General features: G+C 49.4%; 1 protein-coding gene across 1 annotated transcript in view; it reads right to left on the bottom strand.

The window, feature by feature from the left end:
- Positions 1 to 18,511, bottom strand: part of DTNBP1 (dystrobrevin binding protein 1) — an 85,320-nt gene that overhangs the window by 43,807 nt on the left and 23,002 nt on the right. Inside the window, exons 6-7 of the mRNA XM_068128296.2 lie at positions 8,711 to 8,843; positions 6,246 to 6,268 (exon numbers count right to left, since the gene is read on the bottom strand). Of these exons, the coding sequence (XP_067984397.1) occupies positions 6,246 to 6,268; positions 8,711 to 8,843 (156 nt within the window). The remainder of the gene's footprint in view (positions 1 to 6,245; positions 6,269 to 8,710; positions 8,844 to 18,511) is intronic.

The raw sequence follows: 18,511 nt of genomic DNA, 5'->3' as shown, positions 1-18,511 counted from the left end.
CTACCCTGGAGCGACTCGGCATCGTTCGGCGCTCAGAGAGCGCTTGGGCGTCGCCGCTGCACATCGTGCCGAAGCCCGGCAGGGGATGGCGACCGTGCGGGGACTATCGCCGTCTCAATGACGCCACGACTCCCGACCGCTACCCCGTCCCCCACATTCAGGACTTTTCCGCCCGTTTGGCGGGCAGGTCCTTCTTCTCGAAGGTGGACCTCATACGCGGCTACCATCAGGTCCCCGTCAGGCCGGAGGACGTCCCGAAGACGGCGGTCATCACGCCATTCGGACTCTTCGAGTTCCTGCGCATGCCCTTCGGTCTGAAGAATGCGGCTCAGGCGTTCCAGCGACTGATCGACAGCGTCCTGCGCGACTTGGATTTTGTCTACGTCTACCTGGACGATATCCTCGTCGCCAGCGCGTCCCGCGAAGAGCACCTACGCCACCTCCGCACGCTCTTCGAACGCCTGGGCCAGCATGGCCTGATTGTGAACCCCGCAAAGTGCCGGTTCGGCGCCGCCATAGTCGATTTTCTGGGGCACCGTGTCACCAGGCACGGAGCCGTCCCCCTGCCGGCCAAGGTGGAGGCGGTGAAGGGGTTTCCGCGCCCCCGCACGATCAGAGGGCTGCAGGAGTTCCTGGGCATGGTGAACTTTTACCATCGGTTCCTGCCCCGTATCGCCCAGCTCCTGCGCCCCCTGCACGAAGCTCTCCGAGGTAAGCCGGGCAAAGGCGACGTTACCTGGACCGAGCAGATGGACACGGCGTTCACGGGCGCGAAGCTCGCCTTGGCTAACGCCACCATGCTCGTGCACCCGGCGCCCGATGCACCGATCGTCCTCACCACCGATGCCTCGGACTACGCGGTGGGCGCGGTGCACGAGCAATGGGTGCGTGGAGCTTGGCAACCGCTGGCGTTCTTTAGCCGGCAGCTTCACCCGCCCGAACGCCGTTACAGTACCTTCGACCGCGAGTTGCTCGGGCTTCACTTGGCGGTCAGGCACTTCCGCCATCTGCTCGAGGGCCGTGCGTTCACTGCCTTCGTCGACCACAAGCCGCTGATCTTCGCGATGGGCAAGGTCACCGAGCCGTGGTCGGCCCGGCAGCAGCGTCACCTCTCGGCCGTGTCCGAGTACACGACGGACATCCAGCATGTCGCGGGGAAGGACAACCCGGTGGCGGATTGCCTTTCCCGGGCCGTCGCCCACACAGTCCACCTCGGCATCGACTATGCCCGGATGGCAGCGGACCACGCCGCTGACCCCGATGTCCAGGCCTTGCGGACCGCCGTCACGGGCCTCCGCGTCACGGAGGTGCCGTTCGACGGCGTGGGCGCGGCCCTCTTGTGCGACGTCTCCCTCGGGCGTCCTCGCCCCATCGTGCCCGCGGGCTGGCAGCGCCAGGTGTTTGACGCCATCCACGGCCTGTCCCACCCGGGCGCGAGGGCCTCCCAAAGGCTGATCGCCGACAAGTTCGTCTGGCATGGCCTCCGGAAGGCCGTCCGCGGCTGGGCCAGGACGTGTCTCGCGTGCCAGCGCGCCAAGGTGCACCGGCACACCCAGGCCCCGTTGGCCCCGTTCACGGTGCCGGAACGCCGGTTTGACCACGTCCACGTGGACCTGGTGGGACCTCTGCCCCCCTCGCGGGGTTTCACCTACGTCCTCACCATGGTGGACCGCACCACCCGGTGGCCGGAGGCCGTGCCCTTGGTGTCGACAACGGCGGCCGATGTCGCGCAGGCTTTCATCGCCACCTGGGTCGCCCGGTTCGGCGCCCCCTCAGACATCTCGTCCGACCGCGGCCCCCAGTTCACCTCGGAGCTCTGGGGGGCGGTCGCGCAGGGGCTCGGGGTCCGGCTGCACTGAACCACGGCCTACCACCCCCAGGCTAACTGCCTGTGTGAGCGATTTCACCGCTCATTGAAGGCCGCGCTCCGGGCCACCCTCCGCGACGGCGGCTGGGTCGACAGGCTCCCCTGGGTCCTGCTGGGCCTCCGGACGGCGCCCAAGGAGGACCTGCGCGCATCCGCGGCGGAGTTGGTCTTCGGGCAACCGCTGCGGGTGCCGGGCGAGTTCCTCCCCGACTCCACGGCACCATGGTCCGCGGCACAGCAGCGCTCCGCTCTGCAAGAGACCGCCCAGAGGTTCGCCCCGGTGCCAACGGCATGCCACGGGCACCCACCGACGCACGTCGCCCCGGAGCTTCGCACGGCGGAGTACGTCTTCGTCCGCCACGATGCCCACCGGACACCACTGCGGCCCCCGTACGACGGGTCTTTCCGCGTGCTGGAGACCGGGGCGAAGCACTTCACCCTGGACATCGGCAGTACTCCTGACCGCGTTTCGGTAGACCGCCTCAAGCCGGCCCACCTCGACGTGGACCATCCACCGCCAGTGGCCCGACCCCCACGTCGGGGCCGCCCCCCTGCGGGCGGACCCCCGGCACCGCCCAGCCCCGCCGCCCCCGCCTGCACCCATCCCAGGGGCAGCCAGGGGCATCCCACCTGGCATCCCTGCACCCCGGACGCCGCCGATCGCCAGGGGGCGCTTTGGCCGGGTCATTCGTCTGCCCCGCAAATTGGCCCTCCAGGTGCGCGGGAATTCTGGGGGGGCGCGTGTGGCGGACACAAAAGCCCACTGGCGTGGTGACATCATTCCGCGCACCAAGTGGGCGGTGGCCACGCCCGAGGGGTAGGCGTGGCCTCATGATATACACCGGGCGCGCAGCCCGGAGCGCGCCAGTGTTACAGTGAGCTCCTGAAATAAAGACGCTTATAAGTTACCGCTTGTCCGCTTCCTCCTTGCTCGCAAGCAGCGCGCGTAACGCCGTGCTTTAATGTGAACCTTTACTTCCGGATAATAATGTTGAATGAAATAAAAACAAAGAAATATAGTGGGGTCACCCGTGGGAATCCCACGGGCATGGACGTGTGTGACATTTCGACATATTGAGTTAGATGCTGCACATTCATTTTTACAAAATGGTTACTGACAATTCATCAGATCCAGAAATGGTGGAATGAACACAATTTATTTATTTCACATAATATGTGACCCTTCACTCCTCTTCACCTGACACTCTCCTCTCTCCACCCTCACGCATCTCCAATCCCACCCCTCCTCACACTCCTCTCCAATACATCCTCACACTCCTCTCCAATACCTCCTCACACTCCTCTCCAATACCTCCTCACACTCCTCTCCAATACCTCCTCACACTCCTCTCCAATACCTCCTCACACTCCTCTCCAATACCTCCTCACACTCCTCTCCAATACCTCCTCACACTCCTCTCCAATACCTCCTCACACTCCTCTCCAATACCTCCTCACACTCCTCTCCAATACCTCCTCACACTCCTCTCCAATACCTCCTCACACTCCTCTCCAATACCTCCTCACACTCCTCTCCAATACCTCCCCACACTCCTCTCAAATCCCTCACACTCGTCTTCAATTCCTCATACTCTCCTCCAATCGCGCCTCACTTTCCTCTCCAATCGCGCCTCACTCTCCACTCCAATCGCTCCTCACTGTCCAACCCCTCGCTCCTCTCCAACACCTCCTCGCACTCCTCACCAATACCTCCTCGCACTCCTCTCCAATACCTCCTCGCACTCCTCTCCAATACCTCCTCGCACTCCTCTCCAATACCTCCTCGCACTCCTCTCCAATACCTCCTCGCACTCCTCTCCAACAACCCCTCACACTCCTCTACAACCCCTCACACTCCTCTACAACCCCTCACACTCCTCTACAACCCCTCACACTCCTCTACAACCCTTCACACTCCTCTACAACCCCTCACACTCCTCTACAACCCCTCACACTCCTCGCCAACCCCTCACACTCCTCACCAACCCCTCACAGTCCTCTCCAACCCCTCACACTCCTCTCCAACCCCTCACACTCCTCTCCAACCCCTCACACTCCTCTCCAACCCCTCACACTCCTCTCCAACCCCTCACACTCCTCTCCAACCCCTCACACTCCTCTCCAACCCCTCACACTCCTCTCCAATACCTCCTCACACTCCTCTCCAATACCTCCTCACACCCCTCTCCAATACCTCCTCACACTCCTCTCCACTCCAATCGGCCCTCACTCTCCGCTCCAATCGTCCCTCACTCTCCGCTCCAATCGGCCCTCACTCTCCGCTCCAATCGGCCCTGGGGTCACCCGTGGGAATCCCACGGGCATGGACGTGTGAGACATTTCGACATATTGAGTTAGATGCTGCACCTGCACATTCAGTTTCACAAAATTGTTACTGGCAATTTATCAGATGCACAAATGATGTAATCTACACAATGTATTTACTTCTGATAACATGTGAATGCATGTGCATGCACACCCACACACACATACACACATATACACACACAAACACACGTACAACCACACACATATATACACACACATACATACACACATGTACACCCAAACACATATATACACACACATACACACACATACACACACACACACACACACACACCTCGTTTTTTCATTTCTGTTCCTCACAATTTTGTCTCTCTCTTATTCACAGACACACACACACACACACACACACACACACACACACACACACACACACACACACACACACACACACACACACACACACACACACACACACACACGTACACCCACACCCACACACATATATATATACACACACACACACACACACACACACACACACACACACACACACACACACACACACACACACACACACACACACACACATCCCACATGTATATACATGTTTAAAGTGTACGTGCACTTCCCCCCTCCCCCGCCCGGCAACGCTGGGTACTTCTGCTAGTAACTAATGAAATAAAAACGAAGAAATATCTCTCGGTAATTTCCTGAAACATATTTTACTTCCGGATAATAATGTTGAATGAAATAAGAAAGAACGAAGATATATATGTCGTTTTTGTGCCGACTCTCATAAAACGTAAAAGTAATAAATGTTAACGGAAAAGAAAAAGCGAAATTTTAATACATGTCGACATTTTCCCCGAATGTTATTTTAGGCGGTGTATTTTCGTGTATCATCATGGCGCGATTTTTATAAATATATCTCGGCAATTTCCCGTGCGTGCGTGAATGTTCTCAATTATTTCTGACACCGAGTCTAAAACCATCGATAAAAATTAAATCAGATGGTGAATTCGATAAAATCGTGAGGGTGACTCAATGGATGGGCTTTAGTTTACAGGCCTTTGAGAATTCATTTCGTTCTATAAACGGAAACTTTCTTGGGATTCTCTTCCCGTTTTTTTTCAACTGAGTCTAACACTATGTTAGCGACTGTTAAAAATGAAATGATATATCGAATTTGAATTGAAATAAACCTGTGTGAGAGAGAAAGACAGCATGGGCCTAACTAAACAGGCCTCAAAGCCATTCGAGGTAATAAAATGGTGGATATTTGTTTACATGAAGCCTCTCCAAGAATGGGTGGAGCTATGGGTGGAGCTACTCTGCAAACCGACTAAGCCACACCCCCGGACAGACGTCCAACAGAATCACCTACGGCTATTATAATATAGACTGGTGGGGTCACCCGTGGGAATAATAATAATAATAATAATAATAATAATAATAATTAAGCACCATGAGGGTCGTTAACTCTGCTTGATGGGGCTATATAAGACTCCTTTATTATTATCATTATTATTATTATTATTAAAACTCTTGCTACTTTTAATTACAGGATTTATGTCATTCTAATTTGAGCCGAAAATTAATTTTTACATTCATTCCTCTTCTTGGAAAACGATTCCAAGCACTCTCGTTGAAAGTACAGTCGGACCCCATGATTCGAACCCAGGCTACACAGCTTAAAGATGTCTTGCAGGCCCAGTTTATGTTTGTTTAAGACTCACACAGCTTCGTATCTTATCAAATAAAATTATGGCATCCAATTTTTATTTTTGAGGAGCTTAATTCCTACTACCGCACAAAGGAATGTTCATGCCTACATCCCACAGAGGATGCAATTGTAATTACAGTAAACACTTCAACAGGAACACACACACACACACACACACACACACACACACACACACACACACACACACACACACACACACACACACACACACACACACACACACACACACACACACACATTCATCTTCAATCTAATAAAGAGTACCAAATTATTATTTAAAATGTTCCATTTGTATAAAACGAATCACAATGACCAAACAATCTGATACATGAGAGGCAAACATACCGTTCAAGGCTTCTCTCTTCCTTCTGCAGAGAGAGAATGAAAGATGCAAACATGGAACACAAATTAGACCATCACAAAGAGTGTGGATGTACAATTATACAAATAGGAAATATTAATTTCATACATGTGGGCCAATCATCCAAACGGATCAGAGGACAGATAATGAAACATTTGTTTTGGGATGCTTCCTCTGCTTGAGAAAGATTGTGTAAAAAAAAAAAATATATATAAAAAAATATATATATATATGGAGAAAGATAAGGTTAAGGAGAACAGTGATTATCATGATGGATGGAGTGGCTGACCTCAGAAAAAGTACACACATATATATATACATATATATATATATATATATATATATATATGTGTCATTATGCGAATTCATACCATCAGTGGGGAGCCGCCAGTAAGGTGACGGACATGCATGACGATGACGCCATGACGTTCGCTCATTAGGTTGGAGAACCAAATTACAGATACTAAATAGTAACTCCCAACCGCATCCAGTTCGACTCCATATGATGAGTGGATACCAGAGATAATGTTACCGTGTGGCAGGCGGTGCTTATCGCTCCCAGCAAGGTGCAGCAGCAGCTGTATGGGACACCTTGCTGGCGGTTCCCCACTGATGGTATGAATTCGCATAATGACTGATATAAAAACCGAAAGGTTTTCAGAGTTACAAGTGTATGCAAGGCTCACTGCGTTGCCCTGATGAAGCCCCAACAAGGGCGAAACCAGGTCGGTAACTGAGTTTTGCATGCACTTGTGACAGTATCTGAATTTAAGATCCATAATGATGCACTGCTAGATGGCTCCCCTGGAGCTTTGCAGGCAATGCGGACATGCATGGCGATGACGTCATGACGTTCGCTCATTAGGTTGGAGAAGTATATATATATATATAATGTGATAGTATGATGGATAAAAGTCAAATAAGGAGAGTGGAGGTTGAGGCGCACAAATGGGGAAAGAGGCGAGGATAAGCTGGGAGGAAAAGTGTAAATGGACAAGCAGCGGGACAAAACAGGTGGAAGAGGATGAAGAGGAAGCCAAGGCAGAGAGAGATAAATTGTTCAGAGCAAATGCCAAAGCAAACAAATACGGGCAGCAGGAATTGGGCAAATACGTTATCCTTGGGTGAAAAGGATCTCTGTCTCTATCTTATGGCCTCTCCGAAGGGAAGTTCAGTGCTGCTTAAACCGTCTCATGGCAGGAATTGCACTTGATGGTTTGCCACTACCTTCTCAGCAGCTGCCGAGCCAGGAATTTGTACAGGGTGCCAGCAGCTATCGTCTACTGTATGATAAAGACACAGTGGGACCTTTAACGTCCACCAACCAATGCGAGCGGACGTGTCCCCGAGCTTAACATCTCGTCCAACGGATGACACTCTCATTTATGTGACCTATCAAGGGAACACCAGGATGACAGACAGTTTATTGGTGGTGGAGGGTGGGTTTGGGGAAGAGGGGTAAACAGGATAGGAAAGGATATTGACCTCACTTGGGGAGCACGAAAGAGGAAAGCATATCTTGGGTTCAGGTCTCGGCCTTCCCTATAACTGGCTTCCTAAGTTCCGCAATTTAAGGCGCATCGAAATACGAGTAAGGAATAAATAAAAAATGAAAAAGGATACGATTGAAATGTATGCAATGATCATAAAGGATGGAAAAGTATTTAGCATGGAACAACATGTGCAAAAAGGAACGGTAAGGGAAATGTGCTCACTCGACAAGTCTGTTCGGGACCAGGTTTGCATGCAGGGAGAGGTCAACAGCATGACAAGGTGAAAACTCAATCCAGAAACTTTACTACCATCATTCCAAAGAGCTGCCATGTTTATTTTGACTCCTTAAATCTCCTGGGGTGCATGGCCTGGAACCCCTTGGCAAATGCAATTACAGTATCATAAAAGCCATCGGCCTTTATGCTCGTAATCCGCTTCATCATGAATCTCGAATTCAATCTCGTAAACGAGTGCTCGTAATCAGCCACTACCGAACGGATGCCTTCTGACACTCCACCTTGCCATGACCAATCATCTTCAAACTCACAGCGGTGCCACAGCCAATCACATTCAGCTTGCACCGCACACCGCTCCACACAACCAACCTGATTCTATCTCGACTTGCTTTGCTGATAGAGACAACAGGAACTAGAAAATTCCATTAACAAAACTTGACACTTTGTATCCACATTCTTGAACGTTTTGTACAAATACAGGAACACCCTCCATGTACCCCACAACAAAATAAAACCATCCTAATGACTTGATCCTTATTCTCTGCTACAATTCACATTCTGTCTATTTCGGCATAAAATTTTTAAAACTTCTCCAAGTATGTGGCAAATTATATGTGTAATTTTACTTCATTTAAATTTCCACATCAGTTTCCTGCTTAGCCACACATTGTCATTGTGCCCTTTCTACACGTTAGAAAATCGTACTAAGCAGTGATCACCTGAAGACCTCACAACCGTCTTCAAACTCCCGGTCCAAGGCCCTGCACCTCTGCTGTGCCTCACACTCTTCACATAGATCCTCCAACACAACCAGCTGAGCCTCGACCTCCTCACAGAGGGCAGCCACCTTGCCTACACAAATCACAACAGAGCGAGGGAAAGAAAGAGGTTGGTGGGTGGAGGGGAGACATAGTCCGACCATAATCATACATACAAATATTATACAAATGTACAGCTACAGAGAAACTGATCATAAACAGCTATTTCAGTACGACCAAGAATTCCAGAAGCGTGTGAGACATTATGAATAGCAATGTAAACATGAATGAACGTTAACAGGCATGGTCAGATGGAATTAAATAAATGTGACGTTGAAAAGGAAAAATGGCAGAACTCATAAAACTTTATCCACAATCGCCTCCATGGCCTTTTCACGAGATCTGATGGAAATGTAATCGGGTTTTCAAAGAAGTCATGAAGAGATTTCTGTCAGAGTGAAGCATTGCCCTCAGAGGAAAACGCATCGAAAACCTTCACGTCAAATACATTTTTGTGATGTAGATCATGCAGATGTAAATCTTTCCTTTCCAGGGACCTGCCTGAAAATGTCTTCAAGAAACTTTCTCTTTTGGCGAAATGTTTTCAACAAACTTGTTCTTAATCCGATGTGAGTATGTATGTTCACTAGGAATATCAAAAGCTACGGTCCTCTGATGAAAAGAACTACCAGAATCTGCAGCATAATGGTTAGGGTATCCGCTACGAGTCTGGGCGGTCGGAGGTTGAGTCATACCAAAGACATAGAAATGATATGCTCTGCTCCTCGCTTGATGATCAGCATTTAAATTATAGAACACTGACACACCTGAGGCCGAAAGCGTTGGACATCGACTCATCCACGTTTCCTCGCAGTTCATCAAAGCCCAGACCAGATCAGTCGTTTCTTTCTGGTATAGTTTCATCCCCGAGTTGTTGCTTGTGTTTTGATCCAATTTTCCACGTTTTATTGTACGTAATCTTTTTTTTGATGTATTGTCGATTTTTGGTGTCCCTGTGAGTACCTGGCCTAGTCCCCAAGGTCTTAGCTAGTGGACGTGGCAATTCTGTCCATGCTTTTATGCGTGTCTTTTGCACCTTTCTTTATCCTATGTGTTCTTTCACGCTCCTGAACCTTATTTATTTTCTCCTCTTTCCTTTAAAATAAATAAATAAATAAATAAATAAATAAAGAGTACAACTTCATGCAAACGCATCAATGAATGTCCACGGCCACGTTATATAATGCCAACCTACTGTTACGTTTGATATCAATTAAAATTCACATTAAAATTAAAGGTCCCTTGTGAAAGAGAGAGCGAGGGTGTCAGGGAGAGGAAGAGGGAGAGGGAGGGTGAGAGGGAGAGGGAGAGGGAGGAGGGAGAGGAGGAGAGGTAGAGGGAGGAGGAGGAGAGGAAGAGGGAGAGGGAGAGGGAGAGGGAGAGGGGGAGGGGAGAGAGAGGGAGAGAGACAGATATAGAGACAGAGACAAGATATGTACAGTCACATGAAAAAGTAAGTACACCCCATGTAAAGTTTTGACTTTTTCAACATATTTCAACATACAGCTATTTGATCTTCATCTATCTATAATTCCAGTAATCTGTGTGTGTGTGTGTGTCTGTGTGTGTGTCTGTGTGTGTGTCTGTGTGTTTGTTTGTCTGTGACCGCTGTTTCTCGACAACCACGGGTCCGATATACTTGAAACTTGCCAGGTATATTGCTGGGGACCTGAGGATGTGCCTTTTCAAGGTTTCATATTAATCGGAGAAGTAGTTACCGAGCTATGGCGATTTAGCCGTTCGCTTTGGCTTTGCGAATGAACCAAACCATTTCATGTAAATAGAGGGGGGGGTTCTACCGTACTCGCAAGCCGTTCGCTTTGGCTTTGCGAATGGACCAAACCATTTCATGTAAATAGAGGGGGGGGGGTTCTGTGGTCGTTACTGCCACGTGGTTTCAAAGTTTTTTTTTGTTGTTGTTGTTTGCACGCATGTTTTTTTGCACCCACGTACGGGCACGCCCTAGTTTCAACAATATTGATAGATAAAGGTGATATAATATAACAAATATCATGAAACATTTACATTTTGTAGTCCATTGTATAATTTAAATAAACATAAATGCAAATTTCGCATGTGGAAAAAGTAAGTACACCCCTACATTTATCACTACTTCAAATACATAAAATTAGAATCAGGTGCACCAGCTCAGGTGCAAATGATTAGAACATTGTTAGAGAGGATCTTGGAGGAACCTGTCTTTTTTAAACCTCAGACATTTAGTTTGGTTTGCTCTTTGTTGTTGAAGTGTGCGGCGTCACCATGCCGAGATCAAAAGAGCTCTCTGAGGCCTTCAGAAAGAAGGTTATAGATGCCGACGAGTCTGGGAAGGGATTTAAAAAGATCTCCAAACAACTTGAAATCAATCATTTGACTGTCCGGAAGATCATCTACAAGTGGAGAAGATTCCAAACAACTGTCAACTTGTTCAGGCCAGGCCGCCCCAGCAAGTTCAGCCCGAGAGCAGACCGCAAGATACTGAAAGAAGTCTCTAAGAACCCCAGAATGTCATCACAGGACCTCCAGGTAGCTCTTGCCACTGTTGATGTCAAAGTGCATGAGTCTACCATTAGAAAGAGGCTGCACAAATTTGATCTACATGGGAGGTGTGCCAGGAGGAAACCTTTGCTGTCCAGAAAGAACATCAGGGCAAGACTAAAGTTTGCCAATGAACACCTTGGCAAAGACCAGCACTTCTGGAACAATGTGCTCTGGACAGATGAGTCAAAGGTAGAGCTATTTGGCCACAGTACCAGAAGACATGTTTGGTGAAAACCAAAGACAGCATTTAACCACAAGAACCTGATACCAACTGTAAAGCATGGTGGTGGAAATATTATGGTTTGGGGGCAGCTTTGCTGCATCAGGGCCTGGGCAGCTCACCATCATAGAATCCACTATGAATTCTTCATTGTACGAGAGGGTGCTTGAGGATAATGTGAGGCCATCTGTCGGAAAGTTGAAGCTCAACCGAAGGTGGACCTTGCAACATGACAATGACCTTAAACATACCAGTAAATCCACCAAGGAATGGCTGAAAAGAAAGAAATGGAGGGTTCTGGAATAGCCAAGTCAAAGCCCGGATCTAAATCCCATCGAGATGTTGTGGGGGGATTTGAAACGAGCTGTGCATGCAAGAAACCCCTCAAACATCGCACAGCTGAAAGACTTCTGCATGGAGGAGTGGGCAAAAATTTCTCCCATTCGATGTCAGAGACTGGTAGACAGTTATAAGAAACGCCTACTTGAGGTTGTTTCTGCCAAAGGGGGCAATACCACCTACGAGAGGCAAGGGTGTACTTACTTTTTCCACATGCGAAATTTGCATTTATGTTTATTTAAATTGTACAATGGACTACAAAATGTAAATGTTTCATGATATTTGTTATATTATATCACCTTTATCTATCAATATTGTTGAAATGAAGATCAAATAGCTGTATGTTGAAATATGTTGAAAAAGTCAAAACTTTACATGGGGTGTACTTACTTTTTCATGTGACTGTATATCTCAAGTTATGGTTTACAAAATGATTTTCAAAGGGCACATGACCTTTGACCTGTGCAATCTATAATATAATTGAATCAGTTCATTCTTGCATGAGAATTGATCGGTTTGTTTGTGGCTCAACAGGGAAACACTATACAATCACTATTATTTCACTTTGTTTCTCAATATAATCTCCTTTCCTGGCAACGAACTTCATCCATCTTGGCTATGCCCATTCTGTAGAACTCCTTGTCATACCCCTCTAGGAAGTCCTCCACAGCTGCCATCACAGCATTGTCACTCTCATATATGCAGGTGTGGGCTGGATCATCAGTCCCACCCCAGTGTCGCTGCAAGGCAATGTTGTGCCGATCCCCTGTCCCATTCCCATAAGGAAATGTTGCTCCATTCCTCTCTCTCAGAACACTAGCACCTATCTCAGGCCTGGCCCAAACAACAGCTTGGGCCTAAAGTGTGCGAAGCTGTCCAGACGAGCTCTTTTCTGGTCCATTGTCGGCATTTGGGGAACCCACCGTGCTGACACCTTTGCCGTGCCCAATTTGTCTGTTAGGATTGATTTGAGCCGAACGAAAACTGACAAGCAACGTCTCAGCTACGTGCCTGATGGTTGCTCATGTCTTTAATCATAAATCTATGCACCGGTTCCAACATTTCTAGCACTGCCACCTCAATACGACAGCTAACCACGTCTTTACCATGGAATATGAAGGAGCATCCTCCCCTTATGGTGATACTATATCCATGTGTATTTGCTTGGGAGGCAAGCCTTTCTTGTGCAGGTACTTTAACACAGCTCGCAGCTCCGATTTTCTCAATTTTGACTGAACTTAGGAGGGATTCCCTACTTTGAGTCCATGCTCTGGAAAATCTGTGCGCAGAAATATGGGATTAGCAAGATATATCATAATAGCAAGGATAGATCTTATATTGGATAACCTTCATCATACAACCATGTTTACAAGTAGGTTGGGCCACAACCAAACTGATCACCCCTCGTATTACAGTACATACGTGTCTCAAGTATGGTAAATCCCTTCAGCGGTTAACAAGTTCTTGTGGTAACGAAAATCCAGGTGTGTACCCTGGTTAAGAATAGGTACACCGTATCCCTGCGTGTCGTAGGAGGCGACTAAGAGGGTTGGCGTTAGGAAGGGCATCCGGCCATAAAAACATTGCCTCAAAAAGAGAACCATGACAATTACAACGACATATGGGCAGGGTACAGCCCAAAGTGGAGATCGGTTTCTGAGGTTTGGGACATGGAATGTCGGGACAATGACAGGGAGATCAGGAGAAGTGGTGGAAGTATTGGTCAGAAGAAGAGTGGACATATGTTGTGTGCAAGAGACGAGATGGAAGGGAAGTCCCTCTGTACTGGAAGTCCCTCATGGAAGATGGAAGGGAAGTCCCTCATATTCCCCCTCGCGGTCCCTCTGTACTGTCTTTCCCTCGCGGTCCCAACTGTACTGTCTTTCCCTCGCGGTCCCTCTGTGCTGTCTTTCCCTCGCAGTCCCTCTGTGCTGTCTTTCCCTCGTGGTCCCTCTGTACTGTCTTTCCCTCGTGGTCCCCCTGTACTGTCTTTCCCTCACGGTCCCTCTGTACTGTCTTTCCCTCGCGGTCCCAACTGTACTGTCTTTCCCTCGCGGTCCCTCTGTACTGTCTTTCCCTCGCGGTCCCTCTGTACTGTCTTTTCCTCGCGGTCCCAACTGTACTGTCTTTCCCTCGCGGTCCCTCTGTACTGTCTTTCCCTCGCGGTCCCTCTGTACTGTCTTTCCCTCGCGGTCCCAACTGTACTGTCTTTCCCTCGCGGTCCCTCTGTGCTGTCTTTCCCTCGTGGTCCCAACTGTACTGTCTTTCCCTCGCGGTCCCTCTGTGCTGTCTTTCCCTCGTGGTCCCCCTGTGCTGTCTTTCCCTTGTGGTGCCCCTGTGCTGTCTTTCCCTCGCGGTCCCCCTGTGCTGTCTTTCCCTCGCGGTCCCTCTGTGCTGTCTTTCCCTCGTGGTCCCCCTGTGCTGTCTTTCCCTCGTGGTCCGCCTGTGCTGTCTTTCCCTCGCGGTCCCCCTGTGCTGTCTTTCCCTCGCGGTCCCTCTGTGCTGTCTTTCCCTCGCGGTCCCTCTGTGCTGTCTTTCCCTCGTGGTCCCTCTGTGCTGTCTTTCCCTCGCGGTCCCTCTGTGCTGTCTTTCCCTCGTGGTCCCCCTGTGCTGTCTTTCCCTCACGGTCCCTCTGTGCTGTCTTTCCCTCGTGGTCCCCCTGTGCTGTCTTTCCCTCGCGGTCCCTCTGTGCTGTCTTTCCCTCGCGGTCCCTCTGTGCTGTCTTTCCCTCGTGGTCCCCCTGTGCTGTCTTTCCCTCGCGGTCCCTCTGTGCTGTCTTTCCCTCGTGGTCCCCCTGTGCTTTCTTTCCCTCGCGGTCCCTCTGTGCTGTCTTTCCCTCGCGGTCCCTTTGTGCTGTCTTTCCCTCGCGGTCCCTTTGTGCTGTCTTTCCCTCGTGGTCCCTTTGTGCTGTCTTTCCCTCACGGTCCCTCTGTGCTGTCTTTCCCTCGCGGTCCCTTTGTGCTGTCTTTCCCTCGTGGTCCCTTTGTGCTGTCTTTCCCTCACGGTCCCACTGTACTGTCTTTCCCTCGCGGTCCCTCTGTGCTGTCTTTCCCTCGTGGTCCCCCTGTGCTGTCTTTCCCTCGTGGTCCCCCTGTGCTGTCTTTCCCTCGTGGTCCCCCTGTGCTGTCTTTCCCTCGTGGTCCCCCTGTGCTGTCTTTCCCTCGTGGTCCCCCTGTGCTGTCTTTCCCTCGTGGTCCCCCTGTGCTGTCTTTCCCTCGTGGTCCCCCTGTGCTGTCTTTCCCTCGTGGTCCCCCTGTGCTGTCTTTCCCTCGTGGTCCCCCTGTGCTTTCTTTCCCTCGTGGTCGCCCTGTACTGTCTTTCCCTCGCGGTTGTGAGCTCTTTCACGAGCCTCGATTCAGTATATTTAAAAAAAAGAAAAAAAAAAAAAGAAGTGGTGTGAGAATGGTGAAGGGTAGGCAGGGACAGAAATACAAGTTTGTGTGGCAAGGGTGCCCGGAGGGCGTGAATGGTGTTGGTGTCCTGTTTTCTGAGGAGTTTGTAGACAGTGTGGCGAGTGTGACTAGAGTGAGTGACAGGTTGATGATGGTGAAAATGATGATTGGAAAGCTCTTGGTGAACGTCATCTCGGGATATGCTCCGCAGGTTGGTCGGAGCGATGAAGAGAAGGACAAGTTCTGGTGTGCGATAGAGAAGCTGATGGAAAACGTGAAAGATGAGGAAGTTGTTGTGGTAGGAGGAGACCTAAATGGACATGTGGGAAGGAGTATGGACGGTTTTGAGGGAGTTCATGGGGGTTACGGATATGGTGTGAGAAATGGAGAAGGTGAAAGGATTTTGGAGTTTGCTGATGGAGCTGATTTGTTGATTTGTAATACTCAGTTCCAGAAAGAGGATAATAAGCTTGTTACATACACGTCAGGTGGGTCGACGACAACCGTTGACTAACTGATGGTCCGTAGGCGAGATAGGGGGCACCTCCGGGACACAAATGTGATCCCGGGGGAGGAGGCTGTTTCACAGCACCACTTGGTTGTCTGCGACATAAGGGTGAAAGGTGCGAGGAGAGCTCGGCGGGTGAAGTACCAACCGAGAATGAAGGTGTGGAGGTTGAAAGAGGTGACAGTAAGGGAGGCATTAAAAGAGAGGCTGAGTAGGGTAGAGGATGATGTGGTTGAGCTTGAAAGTGGTTGGATGTCAATGAAAGATAGTCTGTTGGGAGCCGTTGGTGAGGTATGTGGATGGACAAAGGGACCACCGAGGCACTCGGAAACATGGTGGTGGGATGATGAAGTTGGAAAGAGGATTGACGAGACGAGGAAGAAGTTCAAGGAGTGGCAGAAGGCTAAGGGTACGGGAGCAGAAAAAGCAGAGCATGAAAGTTATAAGGCAGCCAAGAAGGCTGCAAAGAAAGAGGTAGCAAAGGCGCAGGAGGCATGTAGGAAAATGTTCGGAGAACGCTTGGATTCGGAAGAGGGTCAGAGAGCGGTATTCAGGATTGCAAAGCAGATAGCGAAAGAGAGGTGTGATGTGATGGGGGTGAGTTGCTTGAAGGATGAAGTGGGACAAATCGTTGTGGACCCAGATGGAATTAAAGGAAGATGGAAAAGATATATGGAAATGCTGTTGAATACAGAGAATGAATGGGATGGCAACATAGAGAGTAACCCAGTTTTAGGACCGGCAGAGAAGATAACTGAGAAGGAAGTTGAGGAAGCGATAAAAGCAATGAAGAGTAGAAAAGCGGGAGGGCCGACGGGAGTTGTGGAAGATATGTTGAAGGCAGCAGGAAGTTGGGGTGTGAAGAGAATAACAGAGATCTGTAATCTGGTGGTGAAAGAAGGCCGCATTCCAGTGGATTGGGAACTGAGTACCCTCGTCCCCTTATACAAGGGGAAAGGTCATCCTCTGGAGTGTGACTCGTACCGAGCGATAACGTTATTGGAGCATGGAATGAAGGTATTGGAAAGGGTGTTGGAGAGGAGGATAAGGAAGAAGGTGAAGATCGACGAAATGCAGTTTGGATTTATGCCAGGAAGAGGAACGACAGACACGCTTTTTATTGTGAGGCAGTTGCAGGAGAAGTACATGGAGAAGAGGAAGAAGTTGTTTCTTGGGTTTGTTGATCTGGAGAAAGCATTCGATAGGGTTCCACGCGAAGTATAGACATGGGCAATGAGGAAGTTAGGAGTGGAGGAATGGTTGATCAGAGTAGTGATGGCAATGTACAAAAGAGCGCGCACAGCTGTAAGGACAAAGGACGGGAACAGTGGTGAGTTTGAGGTGAAGGTGGGAGTGCAACAGGGGTCGGTACTAAGTCCACTACTATTTGTAGCTGTGATTGAGGGGCTGGCTCAGAACGTAAAGGAGGGTTTACTGTGGGAGTTGTTGTATGCAGATGATCTGGTGTTGATTGCGGAACGTATGGATGGACTGAAGGAAAAGATGAACAAGTGGAAGGAATGTATGGAGACAAAAGGTCTGAAGGTGAATATCGGAAAGACGAAGGTGATGGCAATTGGTAAAGCATGTGGTGAGGTGGAAAGAACTGGGAAGTGGCCATGTGCTGTGTGCAGGAAGGGTGTCGGAGTGAACTCCATTCAATGTACAATGTGCGCTGAGTGGGTTCATCAAAAATGTAGTGGTCTGAGGGTCATTAACCAGTGTGGCAGCTACGTTCAAATGTAAGGTGTGCACAGAAGGAGCTGCAGATGGAGGAAATGTTGAGTTGGATCTTGGAGACGGAGTGAAGCTGGAAGGTGTGAAAACATTTTGCTACCTCGGAGACATGCTGAATGGAGAAGGTGGATCAGACTCGGCAACGGTTGCTCGAGTGAGATGTGCATGGAAGAAGTTTCGGGAACTGAGTGGCATGCTGATGAGGAGGGGAGTGTCGTTGAAGCTGAAGGGAAAGGTGTATGCTGCATGTGTGAGAAGTGTTATGATTTATGGGAGCGAGACATGGGTAATGAACGTAGAGCAGCAACGAAGGCTGGAAAGGGTAGAAATGCGAATGGTTCGGTGGATGTGCGGACTATCGTTGAGAGAGAGGAAGACAAATGATGAATTGCGAAAAATGATGGGAAAAGAGCCTGTGATTGATGTTGTGAAGAGGAACAGGTTGAGATGGTTTGGTCATGTGTTGAGGAAGGATGAAAGTGACTGGTTGAGAAGAGTGATGGAAATGAATGTAGAAGGAAGTGGAGGACGGGGAAGACCGAAAAAGACATGGCTAAAGATGGTGGAAGAAGAAATGCGGGCAAGGGGGTTAACAAGGAGAGATGCAGAAAATAGGGCAAAACGGAGAAGATTGTCATGGGGACCGCAAGGCTAACTCGAGCAAGGCTCGAGCAGGGAAAATGGCCTTAAAATGCATGTTGTTGTTGTGTGGTAACGAAAATATGCTACTTTCAGAAAAAGGTCACTTGACCGTTCACTTTTGCTGCAAAATCTTATCAGTTAATTTGTCTTTTTCACCAGAGGAAGGTGAAGTTTCTGTCTACCCTCAAATCTTATTCTATATCTGGACAAGACGGTATCAGCTCGCATGTCGTAAAAAAAAACTCCTCTGTTGCTCTTGCACAGTCTCTTTCTCTCTTTCTTGCACAATGCTCCTTAAATGTCCCACTGAGTGCCCAGTGCTC

The sequence above is a fragment of the Myxine glutinosa genome, chromosome 9 (genome assembly GCF_964187855.1).
Source record: "Myxine glutinosa chromosome 9, kmMyxGlut1.1, whole genome shotgun sequence".
NCBI classification, from domain to species: domain Eukaryota; kingdom Metazoa; phylum Chordata; class Myxini; order Myxiniformes; family Myxinidae; genus Myxine; species Myxine glutinosa.
This window is presented reverse-complemented; position numbering and strand designations above follow the sequence as displayed.